The 17,712-nt window shown below is 43.8% G+C and overlaps 1 protein-coding gene across 8 annotated transcripts in view; it reads left to right on the top strand.

The window, feature by feature from the left end:
* The first annotated feature begins 906 nt into the window (after positions 1-906).
* Positions 907-17,712, top strand: part of DOCK9 (dedicator of cytokinesis 9) — a 345,301-nt gene continuing 328,495 nt past the window's right edge. For all 8 annotated transcript variants that reach the window (XM_066236469.1, XM_066236475.1, XM_066236493.1 and 5 more), the window contains exon 1: positions 907-1,319. In XM_066236469.1, coding sequence (XP_066092566.1) covers positions 1,191-1,319 — 129 coding nt within the window. In that variant the 5' untranslated portion in view covers positions 907-1,190. The remainder of the gene's footprint in view (positions 1,320-17,712) is intronic.

Raw genomic sequence — 17,712 nt, forward strand, 5'->3', positions numbered from 1 at the left:
AGCTTTTGGATCACGTTGGGCTCCCAGACTGGCGCTTCAGGATTTCCCGGGCCCGCGCTTTGCTGTCCCGCCCGTCTCAGCCGCGGAGGGGCGGCAGACAGACATATCGTATAATTTCAGCCAATTGCAAATTATTGCCCTTAGTTTATAAAAAACATAATGCGAAGCTCAGAAGTTTTGATCCTGTCCAAGGTGACGTAGCAGGTAGACCTAGCGGGCTGGGGTCTGAGTGACTCGCAAGCGACTGTCCTGGCCCACGACGTCCCTCATCCCGGACAGTCCCGTAGGTTCCTAGAGGCTTCCCATAGTTCGCTCGGCGCCTCTGTAGGTGAAAGAGTGGATTTAGGCCGAGGAGCGCCCCACGGGTGCCTGGGCGCTCCGTCCGGCTCCGCACCTCCGCGGCTTACGAACGGCCCGGTGCTCTCTGGGTCCTGGATCAGGCCACTGTCTAGAAATTCCCATCCCCTCGGCGCTAGGCACACGGGGGGGCGTGGTGTCCCGGGGACCGATGCCTAGGGTGACCGCACAGTCTCCAGGGCTCTGGGGGGGATCACAGGCAGGAAAGCCAGAGTCTCAGTGTACAGGCGCCGGTTCCCGGGTCTTCGCCCTTCTCCAGCCCGGGGCTGTGCACTCTCCCACTGGCGTGGGCGGCCCTCGCCTTGGGTCGTCGGTCGTTCGGCCCAGGAACATCGGGCCGGAGCGGAGGCGACCCCTGGAGTCCCCGCCTGCCCAGCTCGGGTTCCCGCACGGCTCAGTGTCAGCAGCCAGCTGCCTAGCTCCCGCGCCGCGCAGCGCCGCGCCGTGCGGGCCGGACAGCCCTGCGGGGCCCGCCGTCCCGCCGCGCCGGCCCCTCCTCCGTCCGCCCCGCCCCACGCCGCGCCGGACACCCCGCCCCGAGGAGGCGGCCCGGCGAGCGGCCGCGGAGGAAGGTTGGTGGCATGGGGGAGCCGCCGCTGCCACCGCCACGGGCACGGTTGCCCCTAGCGAGCCCAGGCGCTGCTCCGAACGCAGGGGGCTGCGGACGCCAAGCGGGTAGCCTCGGAGCGTGACACGGCTTGGAGGACGCGGCCAGGGAAGCAGGCGAGCGGCGGCGCTGGGAGCCGAGGGCGGGCGGGGCGCCGAGGGCGCACCTGGCGGCAGCGCGGCCCGGCCGGACCGCGGGCGCGGGCGCGGGCGCGGCGTCGGCGAGGATGTCGCAGCTGTCTTTGCCCCCCGCCTCGGCGGAGACTCGGAAGTTCACCCGGGCGCTGAGTAAGCCGGGCACAGCGGCCGAACTGCGGCAGAGCGTGTCGGAGGTAGTGCGCGGCTCGGTGGTCCTGGTGAGTGCCGACGAGGGGCAGAGGGAGGTGGGCGGGGGGCCACCTCCCCACTGCTCTTAGAAGTTGGCGGGGCTGAGGTGGAACATCCGACCCTGCTGGGTCTTCAAGATTAAGAGGTGGTGGGGAAGTGGGTTTGGGGCGTTGATTAGGGGACGAGGGACGGTAGTGGAGGGACAGCAACTTTCAGATCCCACCCTGCGTCCGGGGGTCCTCGCTCCACTGCCGTCCCTTTCCTGGGAGTAACATCGCCATCTCCACCTCGCCCTCCCCCGGCCAGGTTAGCCCCCTCTGCCAATTGAGAAATGACTCTCCTTCCCCGCCACCCTCAATCCCTTCCACAGTCCCCTTTTGCTCCGCTATGTGAAGGGGGTTGGCACCTGTGGCGTGGAAATGGGAGCTTCATTTTCCAGTCCGCAACCCAGGGTTGGAGATAGCCCTGCGGACCCTTTGGGTGGGCCGATCTCCAAAAGGGAAGGGGTTCCGCATCCTCTTCACTCCCTTCTTCTAGCCGGCATCCTGAGGTTTGGCCTCTTAGAAGGGTTACAGGGGCATGGTAGGAAGGAACCCTTGGTAATTCCAGCTTGGTGCAAATTACTGCGAAGCTTGGAGATTTGCAACAAGCGAAGCAAGCAAGCAATTTTAGATTAACTTGGTTGTAGCAGAAGGTCTTTGGAGAACGGGCCCCCTGGATGTGAGGGAGATGAAATTTTAAATCAACTTTTCCACAGCCAGGGCTGGACCTACTATATTTGGAAACATAGTAGGCCTGATCACTGGGATGGTGCGGGAGAGGAGCGACGTTTGAGCAGTTTGAACAGCAGTATGCTTCCTAGGGCAGCTGGAAACTTTTAGTAGCAACTTGCTTGTCGCTGATGTTTGTTTTCTTGAAAGGGACTTGTTTGCGTGTGTGTGTGTGTGTGTGTGGGGGGGGGGTGACTTGTGGTGTTGGAATGAAGCACGAAGATGGGCCTTGGAAGTGCTTCTCTGGGTTATTGTGCTGTGTGTGGGTTATCATCAGGGTGGAGTGCCAGGTCCCTTAATAACAGGGGCTGGGGCATCTTTTTGGTGGCAGATTGATGCCCTTCTTGGGCAGACACAGGATGACATGAATGATGTTTGTGGAGATTGGAGATGAAGTTTCACTGATTTCCAAATTCAGCTTGCTCAGTTTGATTTTTCTTTCCATTGCCAGCTCTGCCAACTTACTCCAGATTCTGCAAAGTCCAGTTTGTCTCATAATAAACAGGGATTTTATTGTTCAGTTTTTCTGAAGTTGATCTGTTGATGATAAGGAGTTGGCAAAAGACCAGAACCCAGCACCTCATCCTTAACCCAAACTTATGTGCTTTTGCCTAAGTAGGATGTCTGTATCTTCCCAACTTTAGCCAATGTGTATATGTTAAGGATATAGCTTGCAAACATATGTGACATCTTTTCTGTTTTTACACAAAACTTAGTTCTTTAAACTGGGGGCTATTGTCCTCATCAGGGATTTGAGGCAAAAGAAGAGTAAATAAAACATGACTGTACCATGATTTCCAAGTGCATGCAGACTTGGACTGAAGAGGAGCTATTGATTTAATGAGCCATTAGGTTGAGCACAGAAGTGCCAGGGTAGACACAACACTGCTAATTACTAAAGTGCAACAGTCCTTGAATATCTGGAAAATGGCTTACTGATAGTGACAGTGTCCATTTCTGTTGTGTGACATATTTCTACTGTGTTACCTTATGACACTTTAATAGTATATCTCTTTGCCCAGGATACACGTAAGCATGAGTAGCCAGACACCTAGGTGGTGTCTTAATTCCTAGTGTTGTCTGTCTATAGTCACTTGTCTGATAAAACCTGTGATGAAACAAATACAAAATGTGGGAAAGCATGTGTGCCTGCTTTGGTGAGTAAAAGGCTCCTCCTGAATGGGAAATGCATTGCAGTGGTTTTGCATTGCAGAAGGAAGAATTTGGGATAGCTTACAGATACTAAAAATTACCCATAAACCTCACTTCCCTCACCTCCTGCCAGCTACTCTGCCACTGCCTCCTTCCTCTTTCTGCTCCCCAGTGTCTGCCAGGAAGCCACAGCAGGTGTACCTGCCACACAGGTTCCAGCTCCGCTTTGTTTTAGGATGAATTAGAAAGTAACTCTGATCCATGCAGAAGGCAGAGCCACAACCAAGCCAGGGTTTGGAATCCTGAGGTCCATTGATCTATGCTTGGATGGAAATATTATGTTGTTCTGTCTTGGACGACTTGGGTCAGTGCTAATACAATGCCTGCAGTGTAATAAACTCCCATCAAATATTCTTACCTAGCTGTTCTGCAGATGGACTAACAGAAAAAAAAGAACAAGGTATCGATTTAACTAGCTCTTCCCATGCTTCTAGTTTTGATAAGTGGCTTGTAGTTCAGAAACAACAAAATCAGGCCCTGGCCGGTTGGCTGAGTGTAGAGTGTTGACCTGGCGTGTGGAAGTCCCAGGTTCGATTCCCGATCAGAGCACACAGGAGAGGTGACCATCTGCTTCTCCACCCTTTCCCTTCCCCTTCCCCTTCCCCTTCCCCTTCCCCTTCCCCTTCCCCTTCCCCTTCCCCTTCCCCTTCCCCTTCCCCTTCCCCTCCTCCCCCCTCCCCCATCCATCTTCCTCGCCAAGGTTTGATTGATTTGGCACATTGGCCTGGGGCTCTAGAAAGGCTGGTGGAGCCTCTCTGCCTTAGGTACTAAAAATAGCTCAATTGGGAGCCGGCCCCAGATAGGCAGAGAGCATGGATCCCAGACAGGGGTTGCTGGGTGGATCCCTGTTCGGGCACAGGTGGGAGTCTGTTTCTATCTCTCCTCTCACTTAAAATAAAAAGATAAAAAACAACAAAATTAAATAGTTTATTGGGTTATAACGGCTGCCATTTAACAAAATGTAAAATTGAGATGTGCTCATAAATTTTTTATTGTTCCATAGATTCATTTTTTTTAATGTTTAGGTTTGTGGGCCATTAAAAATGGTGCTGAATTAGTTTATTTGAAAAGCTTGAAGAAAGGGGGAGAGAGACTAGTGTAATGAACCTTCATATTCCATCACCCAGATTCAATAATAATTATCAAGATTTTGCCAGACTTGTTTCAGCTGTTCTTTTTTTGGTGTGATTGTGAGTTCCAGACTTCCTATCATTTCATCCCTATATACCTAGAGTGTATTATTAAAAATAAGGATTTTTAAACATAATTATAATGCCATTATGATAAAGTTAATAATCTGTTGATGCACTATTCAGTGTTTCCAGATTACTTAAGAAATGTCTTTTATTTTTATTTTTTTTAAGAGAAAGAAAGAGGGACCAACGGACAGACAGGAAGGGAGAAAGATGAGAAGCATCAATTCATAGTTGAGGCACCTTAGTTGTTCATTGATTGCTTTCTCATATGTGCCTTGTTCTGGGGGCTCCAGCTGAGCCAGTGACCCCTTGCTTCAGCCAGCGACCTTTGGGCTCAAGCCAGTGACAATGGGTTCGTGTTTATGATCCCACACTCCAGCCGGCGGCCCCATGTTTTAGCCGGCGACCCCACGCTTAAGCTAGTGAGCCTGTGCTTAGGCTGGCAACCTCCGGGTTTCAAGCCTGGTTACTCAGCATCCCAGGTCTATGCTCTATCCACTGTGCCACCACCTGGTCAGGCTTAAGAAACATTGTTGGGCAGATTAAATATATTATGCTCACGTTGTTAAAGATGGTGCTGCCCATGTGGAGGCTGTCATCCAGGTGATATTAATGTGTGTTGGAGGCGGGCTGTGGGCAGGCAGAATCCTTGTAGCCTGGGGCTTGGTTTTGGGATTAAGCCTTTCCCACCCTTTTTGATGTGGGGTGGTACAATCCCATCATGCCCCAGATAAGTGACTTTGTATTAGAGACTTCCCTATTTTGTATATTGATTAAAGGTTTGGATTTCTACACTATAAAATGGGGGCAGAACAGGAGCTTGCTCTCTTTGGTTCCTGAGATTATCATTAGAGGAGGGAGCAGAGCAGAGAGCAGAAGGAGGCCATGTGGCCAGGAGAAGCAGCCAAGATGGTGGAGTGTTGAGTGAGAAGCCAGTTAGTGCAGAGTTTGTGCAGAGAGAAGGAAGAAGATGGGGAACAGAGGTGATTAAGTCTGGTGAGCTAGAAACCTTTGATTCTAGAAAACTCAGATAAGTCAGTAGCTTTGTGAGCACTGAATGTGAGTGGGTTTTGGAGCCCAGTGTGTGTTTTTACTTGCCTGCCGGGTGCAAGCTAGAATTAAAGATGATAGCCCATCAGTTTTTGGCTCCGTTGTTTCTTTACCGACTATCCGAATCCAATGGGAACCTGCATGGGCCGGGCTGCTGTGATAGTGGCCCTGGCCGCTGGCTTTACAAACATCTTTGATTAGTAAGTTTGTTCTGATAAGGTTCCAACAAGATTTGCAAGCCTTTTCAAATGTGGTTTGCTCTTTCATGAGCCTTAGAGGTATGATGGAGAGAACTGTCTGGGAAGTCAGCAGTCCTGGGTTTTAATCCTAGAGCAGGGGTCCCCAAACTACGGCCCCTGCTGGCCGCATGCGGCCCCCTGAGGCCATTTATCCGGCCCCTCTGCCGCACTTCCAGAAGGAGCACTTCTTTCATTGGTGGTTAGTGAGAGGAGCATAGTTCCCATTGAAATACTGGTCAGTTTGTTGATTTAAATTTACTTGTTCTTTATTTTAAATATTGTATTTGTTCCCATTTTGTTTTTTTACTTTAAAATAAGATATGTGCAGTGTGCATAGGGATTTGTTCATAGTTTTTTTTATAGTCCGGCCCTCCAACAGTCTGAGGGACAGTGAACTGGCCCCCTGTGTAAAAAGTTTGGGGACCCCTGTCCTAGAGGTTTAGTAGTTTGGAGCATAGGCTCTGGGGTCAGAGCACCGGGGTTGTAATCTCAGTTCTACCTCTTATCAGTTGTGCAGTGTTAGGCATATAATTTAGCCCTGTTGTGCCTTAGTGTCCTCATCTGTAGAGTGGAGATAATAATCGTACTTAAATTATAAGGCTCTTAGGAGGATTCAATGAGCACCATAGGCAAAGCTCTTAGTGCCTGGCATATATTCTTCCAGCTATTTGAGTCACCTTGTGCAGCTGCTTTACTTCTCTAAACCTCAGGACTCCTATTCTGTTAAATAAGGGCTTTCCTGGATTGTTTCTAGAGTCCCTTTTCCCACCAGCAGGCTTTGACTCTAAGTTGCTTTTATAAGAGTCGATGTACTACTAGTAATATTCCAATAATGTATACCGAAGAAAATGTAACTTATGATTCTCAGTGATAAAAAAAAAAAAAGAATCCTCACGATCCTAGAATTAGCTTCCCGTGATTTGGAATCATCAAGAGGGAAGCATGTAAAAAATATATGCAAGCTCAGAAGAAAAACTAGAAATAATTCCCTGAGCAGAGTTGAGTTGTGTTTGCTTTTGGAGCTCCTGAAGGCATTTACCTTGGGTCTCTCAGTGTGTCAGAGATAACATCATAATGGCCTAGATTTAACAGTATACCACCCAGGGCCTAAAAATACCTTTTCTCTGAAAGATTTGTTAAAGTACTGTGACACAGCTCTTTGCATGGGTTTGCCGACTGTATGCACTTGGGTATTGATGCCCAAGTCATCTGGCTGCCGACTTAACTTACTGATCTTATCTCAGTATGTTCAGTTTCAAACTCTCCTTCCATGTCAAGCCCTTGCCAGCAATACCATTCTGTGCCCCGTGGAGATCTAGCAATATGAAATGAAACCAAGCCAGGTCATTACTAAATTTTCCTTTGTGTTACCGGAGGAGGATGGACAGAAGCTATGGAATGATAATCTCCCAGTGGATATGCTTGGGCCTTCCTCATCTCTAGTTCAGTCAGCTCAGGATTCCAGTATTATCTGAGGTAATGTGAGACCTGCGTGGTGTTCTTTGAAATGCTCTGGTAACATAAAACCTCATTTTGGCTGTAATTTTAAATCAGATATGTTAGTAAATCGGCAGCTGAACTGGCCTGAGCTTCACCTCACTGTCTTTCTCCACCCTCTGGTGGAGCCCTAACAAACAGAAATATCCCCAAATACAGGAAGCAGGGTGGAGGCCCATCTCCAATTAGATAATCAGCAACAGGTTCTGTTTCTTTGGCTGTAGTCTATTTGAATAAGAGAAGATGGGAGGGCCTTGAATTTGCAAAGGGAAGGAAGGAATTGTGAAATCTTTACCCACATTTATTGAGAGTCCGCTCTGTGCTAGGACTCTTAGCCGTGTGCTGAGGATATGTTCTTTTGTTAGAGGAGGCCCTTGGAGTTATGATCTAAACAGGTGGAAAGATCAATCATCTATAAAAAGATGGATGATAGTACAAAGGAGCAAATTTAAAGGGTCAAATGCTTGTGTCAGAGAATTGAGGAAGATGAAATGATAGAACTGGTGTTTTGAGAAAAGGTTTATGAAGAATTGAACTGGACTTGGAAGATGCAGACATAAGGGGGCCTTTTTTTCTAGAAAAGAATGTGAGATTGAGCAAATGCTTAAGATGACCAGGTAGTCCAAGACCAAGCAGGGTAGCTTGGCCTAAGAGAGGCAAGTTTTAGGGAAAGAAGTTTTGAGACATACAGGTGCCAGTTTTGGAAATAGTTTCCATGATTGGCTGAGAACATACCGTAAAATTTTTTTTTTCTTGTCTTTGTTTAAACCTATTTTGGGAAAGAGATTTAAACCAGCCTATGAACATATGCTTCTTAGAGAGGTCTCCTCCTAAGTATAATCTTGGGGTAAATGTGATAGTTTTCTGTCATGCAGGCCCAAGGACAGGATAGAGGTCTCTGGTGTGGAAGAGAAAACCCAGAAACCCCTGTGTGTGTAAACATTTACAGTATCATGTGAGGAGTCAAATACGGTGAGTGTACCATTCAGTAAATGCTGTTGCATAAAAACAATGTTGGAGCCCAATCTTAAGTTATGTTTTAAAATAAATTTTAACTAACCATAGGAGTTACATATAAAATAATAGAAACAGCGTAAATCATGGGTGAATAATTATGTAAGGGTGAAGAAGTATTTTTAAAGCATGAAATGAAGGGGAAAAACCAATTTGGCCTGAGGTTGAGAGGTGAGCCATGGCTTTGCCACTGATGAGCTGAAGCCTTTGAGGAAGTTACTTCACCTAGGCCTCAGTTTGCTCATTTGAGAATTGGGATTTCTAGGTATTATCTTAGAGAGTTATTTTTTTTAAGATTAAATAAGGTAATGTATGTAAAGTACTTAATTGTGTTTAACAAATGTAAGCTTGTATTATGTTAATAAAGGAAAACACTGATTATCTTGACTAAATAAATAATGGGGTCAGCGTTTATTGAGCACTCACTAAGTCCTAAATATGTGTGTGAGGATTTTACACATGGGAGGGTAAGTCACCTCAAGGTCACACAGCTGTAAGTGGGTGATGTGGGTCTTTAACCTGGGCATTGTGGCTTCAGACCATGTGTTCTTAATCACTATGCCTACTGCCTTCCCATATGAATAAACCTCTGTTCTGTATGTCACAAGTACCATAAATGTATTTAAAAGTTAAATAATAAGCTTAGAAGCAATATTTGTACTCTATCTGTATCTGTATCTCAGCCATAGTGTTAAGTTTTAAAAAATATTGAGAGTTCTTACAAATCAATTAAAGAAAAACACTCCAGTAGAAAATGGGAAAGGTCATTAATAGGCAGTTCCTCAAAGAAAGGAAAGGTCATTAATAGGCAGTTCCTCAAAGAAAGGAATACAGTTAGCTAATAAAGAGCAGAAAAAAAAATTCAACCTTGTTAATTAAAGAAACATTACTTAAAATAAGATGCCATTTTGTTTAATAAATTTGCAAATTTGCAAAGATAGAAAAGGTATTTTTGCAAGCATGGGTGAACTGGGCATTCCTATTTGCAAGGCTATGCCATTCCACAACTTCAGGGATCCCGTTCTCATAGTATTTTGTGAGAATACTATCTCCTGCATTTTATAACATGGTGAATGGTGAATGATATAACCTTTTTGCAGTTGGTCATATGTATCAAGAACTTTAACAAGCTCCTGTTCTTTGGCTTAGTGCTTATGTTTGTGGGAATTTCTCCTAAAGCCATCACGGTCCTAAAGACTAACCTGAAATACGTATGAAGTGTCTGAAGTCACAGTGCTGACTGCTCAGAGCATGTGAAATGCTATCCAACTACAAACTATCCAAAGATCTTAAGGTAGTCTAAAAAATTGTGGAATGGGAGCTATTTGTGATGCCATTAAGTTTTGTTTTAGAAGGATATTGACCTGAGAAAATTCTTCCATTACAGTGATGGAAGGCAGGGGGTCTTGTGGTTGAGTTCAGGGGCTTGGACCTAGCTCCCTGGGTTCTGTTACCTCGTTGTTACTAACTGTTGTGTGATGTTCAGTTGTAACCCTGCAACCTGGCCTCTGTCCTTTGTGTAGAGTGGCTTCTCAGTCCGTATTCCTTTTATTTATTTGTCTTCAAAATGGCTGCAGCAATTGATACTCTGCAGTACCCACCCATCCCCTTCTGTGATTCTCCTTCCTCCTTTGTTGTCTTTACTTTGTCCCCTTGCTGCACTCACCACCCAAGGGCTTTCCTGAATGGTCTCTTCTCCACAATGGTTCATAGAGATTAATCTCCTCGCTTCACTCAGAAGGGAGCTGTATACCTTTCTTGCAATTTCTATCTCTTTATCTCAGTTTTGATTTTTCTCCCAGCTCAGGTCTGGTTTTCTGCTAACCTGCCTCATGTGTCCTTGGTTGTCCTACCAGTCCTTTACCTTCAGCATCTATGAAGCATAAATTGTCACTTTTCATCCCAGATCAGCCTTCCTTTTTGCGGTATTGCATCATTTCCACGGCCACTGATTTTGAGATCTCTAATTCCTCCTTTGTGTCTTCTCTTCATCTCCTTTTGCCTCCTTTATTCCATCATCACTACATCCGTTATATTCTATGGCTGTATCGGTCATTATGGGCTGATGACTACCAAATCTTAGTGGCTTAAAACACAAAGGTTTATTTACCCTCCTACTCTTCCTCTCCATTGAGGGTGGCTGGGGACCATGTTGCCCATGCCCTGGAACCTGGGTTGATGGGACAGCCACTGAATGTAGTGGGCCCTTGTTGAGTGAAAGAGTGTGGGTTCTCCCTCACAAGCTCGTAACTTCCACCCAGTACTTCTGCTTATGTTCCGTTGGCTAAAGCAACCTCATGGCCATACCTAGCTCCAAACAGCAGGGAAGAACAGTCCCATCTATATACCTGGAAGGAGAGAAGAACTCTAGTGAGTAGCACTCATGACTACTACCACCTGTAATTCTCTTCCCTCTGTCTCCTGCCTTTATCTGTTCCCTGCAGTAGTAGGGGGTAGGGTCCCCTCATCTGGTCTCGCTGCCATTTTTACTCTATTTAAGGCTTTAATTCTGAATCCTTAATACACTGGTGCTTCCCACTACCCTTGGAGTAGAAGTATCTTCCCTTGGACAGTAAGGGGCTCTCCTTATCCGGCACCATCCTCCATCCTGTCGTTGCTCACTAGCCTGGCTTTAACATACTCTGGATTCCAGGCTTTCTCATACCCCAGGACCTTGGCAGAAACTCTTACCTTTGCCTGGGGTAATAAGCACCTCCTTGCCTGCTTCCTCCTCTGCCAGGCCACTCGCCATGGTTTTTGGAATTGTACCTAACACAGCCTTGCCTGTCCACTCAAACTGAAACAGGCCCTGCTTGTTCTTGTCTTTTGTACCACTTAGCACTTTCATGTGTTTATTTGTGTATGCATTTGTCAGTGTGTTCCTTCCCTTACTGGACTGTTTGTTCATCGTGGTTTCTTCAGTGTCTTGCTAAAAAAACTACTTTGTGGATGAATGAATGAATCCTGAACTCTACACCTTCTGTGTTTCAGTGTTTCTTCCAGTTTTGGCTCCACATTTTCCTAATTTCTCTCCTCTACACCTGTTTCTGTTTACTTCATTCAATCCTATCTCCCTCTGTCAGATTAATTTTCTTAACGCACAGGTTCCATTATATCATTAATTTTTCATTGCCACCTGATAAATTCGGTGGTATTCTTGCACGTATCACTTTGGGGCTGGCCCTGTTTGTGTTAGTTTAAAAGAAGCTGGTCAGGTTGTAAGACATCCATGCATAATTTTTTAAAACAGCCAAGAACATATTGATTCAAGTCAGGTTAATTTCCATTTTTGGAACCATTTGCTTTCATCAACTCTGTAGATAGAGCTCCAGTATGTAAAAAAAAAAAACAAAAAAAACCACTGATCTAACTCTTATTTATTTAAAAAAAGTAAAAGAAATAAAATAAATATACAAATAATAAAAGCCATTGAAACTGCTTTTTATTCAGTTAAACTATGAGTTTTGCAAACCATCAAGGAATACTTCCTTGGATAGTAAAGTTGTTCCTATTTCCTTTACATTTCTGTCACTTTTTCTCTCATGGACTTCTTGGGTCCCTATCAGTGAATTGGCAGCAAGGTCCTTATCTGATCAGAATTCTGTAATGCCAGATAGTTTGTTTGAACCTCCCTATCCCTCTGTTCTTGAAGTTGGCAGGGATAATTCAATTAATATAGTGCTTGGATGTGTCTACTCGGGAGGCTGGCTGGGCCAGTCAGTGCATGTGTTAGAGACATGCCCACTTATTTATTATAGATTAACATTTATTGAATGTTAATCTGAAAGTGAATCTGAAAGCACATGTCTGAACTGCTGAGACGTAGGACTCCATTGGCCACTTTTTTTTGGTCAAGATTGTTTTTTAATTAATTTTAGAGAGGAGAGGAGAGAGAAAGAGAGAGAGAGACAGGGAAGGCAGGGAGTAGCAGGAGCATCAACTCTCATTTGTGCCTTGACTGGGCAAGCCCAGGGTTTCAAACTGGCGACCTCAGCGTTCCCGTTCAACATTTGATCCATTGTGCCACCACAGGTCAGGCCTCCATTGGCCACTTGAAGTTTATTCTCAAACTCTTATGTACTTAGTTTGAGATTCACATACTCTATTTTCATATATTCTGTCTTAACAGAGATACATGTTCTGTTACGTGGTTATAGTATTGGTGTAAGGAAAGATGTTTACCATGCTAAGTTAGAAAAATTTTAAAAGTATATACAGAATGATTCACTTTTTATTTTATTTATTTAAAAGTGTTTTTTCCATTGATTTATGAGAGAGAGCGAGAGGAAGAGGGAGAGAGAGAAGCATGAACTCACTCTTCCACTTAGTTGTTCCATTTAATTGTGCACTCATTGATTGCTTCTTGTATGTATCTTGACTGGGGGTCGATGCTGTGAGCTCAGTGTGCTGGGATTATGCTTCATCCACTGAGCCAGGACCAATGATTCACTTAAAAGTATAAGGTGTATTTGTTCATGAAAAAGTTTTGTGATCTTACAGATGCTATAATAAATCATTCTCTTTTGTTTCAGGGATAAGTTAAATATGAGGTGTTTAGTTCCTGAAATCTAGAATATAGAAAACATGGTGGTATAGTCAAGTTTCTGTTAAGAGTTTTGTTTTGTTTGTTTTCTCCTAAGGATGGCAGTAGGGTGTAGTGGGCAAGAATTTGCTCTCAGGAAGTTCTTAACCTTGCTCTTCTGAGAAAGCTCTTCACCCTGAGAATGGAAATTATAATAGCACTTATCCCATAGATCTTTGTGATGATTAAGTGAGCAGATGCATATAAAGCACTTAAAATAGGGGCTGGCACACAGTAAATACCCAATAAGTGCCAGCTTATTGGCAATCTACAGGAATATCATATAACCCTTAGAAGTCCTGCTTCTGAATTTATAACATGGAAAACTGACAAGGTTGTGTGAAAAAGACACAGTATTTGTAAGTTTGTATGGTCACAATTATGTAAAAAATAACTTGTGTGTTAAAAATGTTGGAAAGAAATACATGAAAAGGGTAGGCATATGATTTTTCTTTACATATTCTAATATTCTCTAATTGTTTTACTTTTAAAACAAGAGAATGGGTAAAAAGAAATCAGTGAATAGAGGAGGGAAGTTTTGGCATATAAGATATTCAAATTAGTACTCTGTGAGAATTATACTTGTACATCTCAGTGCTTGTACAGGTGTGGCATCTTAATGTAAAATATGTTCCTAAAGCAAGATACACACATGCATCGCGATAGAGGTATTGTTGACTAGTTAGGAGCCCTGATCGTTAATCACAGAGGAGGGAGGCCCACGTGAAATGATGAAACTTTGTATTTGATAGTTTTATAAAATTCTTTTAAAAAATATCTTGCTGGGGCTTCTGGAAAATTTAGTCAGGGATAGTTGTGTGTGTGTGTGTTTTTTTTTAATATCTGGTTTTCAACTTGCTTAAAATCACCTGGCTAATATTTAACATTTTTTCCCGCTGATCAGATGGCAGGGGTTGTCTAAAAGATATTTTAAAATTTGAATTTCTTGGAAACTTTTAAATTGCTAACTTGAATCATTAAGTACTTTTCTGGAAAGTACCATGAATTCTCTGGGTTGCCAGAAATTTGTGACGTGGAAATGAAATCCTGCTGTTTGGAAGTGAAAGGCATCTTTAGAAGTCATTTGGTTCAATTTTTTTATTTTACAGATGAAGAATTTAAGGTCTTCCATTTGTCTGTGGTCATATGGCTAGTTAGTATTACAGACAAGAGCAAAATCTAGTTTACGGACTCCTGGTCCCATGTATTTTCCACTGACCACAGGAAATAATTGAATTTACTTTGCTTACACTTGGATTTTTCATCAAGTAACTTTACAGACCATGGTAATCAGATAATATCAGAATATAAAACATCTATTTGCACCATGGATCACCTCCCTGCTTGTATATTTCATTAGTGCTAGGCCAGTTTGTAGTTGAAATTGACATACATTTTCCACAAGCCAAGAAAGGAATTTTATATTTCTGTTTAAGGGGTATTAAGAGGGAAGAGAGAAAGAAATGAAAAGCAAGAATTACAGGATTAATTTTAAAAAAGATCTCAATAGAAATTTATTGAAGAAGGAAGAATTATTAGTCAAATAAGTTATTTAAGAGATGGAAAAATCATGGTTTTATGTATATTTTGGTTAAAATAATTATGTGGCTTGAGAAAAAACCTTCCCAGGTCTATTAACCTAAAATTCTTTCATGTAGAATAAACTCTGTTAATCTAGGCCATTTTACTTTGCAGACTGCTTTGCCTTGGCTAAAGTAAATATTCAGCTATAAATGACAGTTCGGTCTAAATTGTATTATTACAGAAAGCGTTGTATTTCTAAGGTTGTTTAAAGAATTTGTTTAACCTGTCACTTTAACATATTGCTCTTTTTTTGAGTAGAAAGCAGAGTTCCTATGGTAATAATAGAGATGCCATAATATTTATAGTATATTAGATTCATTTATAAACTATTACACTAGCTAGAATTTACAGGGTATTTGATCTCTTAGATGAACTTTTTTTTTCTTCCTAGGCTTTTTAATATGTTTACATCCATTTTTATTTTCTTTATTGAAAACACCTTCTGAGAGAATGCTAATTATTTTTTTTCTAGAAGATCAGAAGTAACTGCTGTTATACGATATTTTTTTTTAAGAGAGTGCTAGAGAGACAGGAAGGGAGAGAAAGAAGAGACACATCCACTCATAGTTGTTTTACTTTAGTTGTTTTTATTGATTGCTTTTCATATGTGCCTTAACGAGGGGCTCAGGCCTAGCCAGTGACCCCATGCTTAAGCTAACGACCTTGAGCTTCAAGCCAGCGACCTTGGGCTTAAGCCAGCGACATTCTGCTTCAAGTCAGTGACCTTTGGGCTCATGCCAGGGACCTTGGGATCATGTTGATGACCCTGTACTCCAGCTGGTGACCCTGCACGCAGGCTGGCAAACCCATGCTTACACCTGTAACCCCGCGCTCTGCACTCAAGCCACTTAGCCATCTTTCTAGCCGGTGACCTTGGGGTTTTGAATCAGGGACCTCAGCATCCCGGGTTGATGCTCTACCCACTGCACCACCACCATCTGGCTGATTTTTTTTCCGTTTAAACTGAAGAATGTGTGTGCTTTACTGACTTCTTTGGAGATGATTTTGTGAAAAACCTAAACAATACATCAAGGTTTTTTGTTTTTTTCTTTTTTAAATTTATTATTTATTTATTTATTATTATTATTTTTTACAGAGAGAGAGAGAGTCAGAGAGGGATAGACAGGGACAGACAGGAACGGAGAGAAATGAGAAACATCAATCATCAGTTTTTCATTGTGACACCTTAGTTGTTCATTGATTGCTTTCTCATATATGCCTTGACCGCGGGCCTTCAGCAGGCCAAGTACCCCTTGCTCGAGCCAGCGACCTTGGGTCCAAGCTGGTGAGCTTTTGCTCAAACCAGATGAGCCTGCGCTCAAGTTGGCGACCCTGGGGTCTCGAACCTGGGTCTTCCGCATCCCAGTCCGACGCTCTATCCACTGTGCCACTGCCTGGTCAGGTTACATCAAGTTTTTAAAGGAACTTAAACCTCTTAAACTGAGAGGGGCAAAGGTTCCTGACACTGTGTTTGTTAGTTTTTCTCGGAATAGTTAATATTGGGCAGACTTGAGGAAACACATTGGTATTGAGATTTCCGTAATGTGTAAGAGGGTAGCATGAGAGGAGTGATAACCAATAGTATATGATGATTTCTTGAATTGGGGGCAGTCACATTTTATAAATCAGATAATATTCCGGTGTGGGTTTTTGAAGCTGGAGAGGACGTTGAAGGTTATGGGCTCTGGAGACCCTCTGGGTGGGTGTGGGGATAGGCTCCTTTGGTATTGATATGCTGGGCCGCTCCATTCGCAGAAGGGGGTTTCAGAATAACTTCTAGAATTTGAGATAATTACTGATGTCTTTTTCCATGGCTTCAGCAAATTATCAAAAAGAAGGCTGACTTCTGTCTTCATGAAACCGAGTCTTGGTGCCTTGGCTGTCATCCAGTCTGAGAAATAAGCCTCAAACTAGCCCTACCCCACAAGCTCCCAGCATATTCCAGCGAGCAGTTCATTTACTGTGAGGAGAACTGGGTTCTGCCTGTGATACCCCCTCCTCTGTGGTCTTGGCCTGGTGCCTGAGCTATGTCACCTGTACAGTGGGGGAGGCACTGGCCAGCCCGAAGTGGCTTTAAGCTACCCCTTATTCACCAGCTCCTTTGGTCTGTAGCCAGGCCTGGTGCAGCCCTGGAGCTCATTTCCATCAGCAGTGACCTCTGGTGGGGGGCAGAGGCCAGATGGAGCTGTCTTCTCTGCTCCAGGCTTTCCTGTCATTTTCTGCCACATTATCAGGCCACAGTGTTTTGCCTGGGAGCCTCTTGAGGATTCAGTCTCCTCTTGCTTATCTTTTAGTCAGGATCTTAGCAGATCTTGAGACAGTACTGAGCAGATAAAATTACAGGGTTATTGCAGTATTTTAAAGCTCTCATGCTTTAGTATTCAGTAGCTTCCCAGTTGTCATTGGTCATTTATTTACTCAAACACATAAGGATAATTAAACACTTGGTTAAGACATAGGCCTTGTCTCCTCGAGGAGCTTATAGGGGCAATAGAGTGTAGCCGGGACCCAGGGAGCTTTTGGGTGGGTGTTCCCCTTTGAGAGTCCTCTGAGGTCTCTCGGCTCTTTTGCATCCTTAAAGGAAGAAGGAAGGTTGTGACTAGTGCAGATCAAGTTCATAAGAAGGTGCTGAGACTAAAGTCAGTTTTCTGGGAAGTAGAAACATACTGGCACCTCCACACCTGTTACTTTGCTTTCATGAGACCCAGGAAACCATGTGCATGTTCATTGCAGGAGTAGTGATAAAATAAATGTTCCTTTCATGAAATTACTGGGTAGGGATAGAGGAAGCGCACATCAGTGATAAGAGTGCGTGGAGATTTGTGCATCAGGTCCCAAAGGAATAGTCTAGAGTAGTGGTCAGCAAATCACGGCTCGTGAGTCACGTGTAGCTCTCTGGCCCCTTGAGTGTGGTTCTTCCACAAAATACCACGTGCTGCAAAGGCCAGCTTAGGAGTACCCTAATTATGTTAATACCAAAGTACCTACCTATATAGTTTAAGTTTAAAAAATGTGGCTCTCAAAAGAAATTTCAATCATTGTACTGTTGATATTTGGCTCTGTTGACTAATGAGTTTGCCGACCACTGGTCTAAAAAGGTGGGAGGGAAGGCTTTTTATTTTTATACTAATGTAGCTAATAACATCTCAAAGAGTCATACAATTAAGGATTTTAGCTATACCCATGTAATTTACTTTCAAGCTAATTAGGGAAAACTGGGCATTTAAAAGATTTATTTCTCTTGGCATCTAGACTATGTCTTCTGGTACAACCAACGA

This window comes from Saccopteryx bilineata, chromosome 6 (assembly GCF_036850765.1).
Source record: "Saccopteryx bilineata isolate mSacBil1 chromosome 6, mSacBil1_pri_phased_curated, whole genome shotgun sequence".
NCBI classification, from domain to species: domain Eukaryota; kingdom Metazoa; phylum Chordata; class Mammalia; order Chiroptera; family Emballonuridae; genus Saccopteryx; species Saccopteryx bilineata.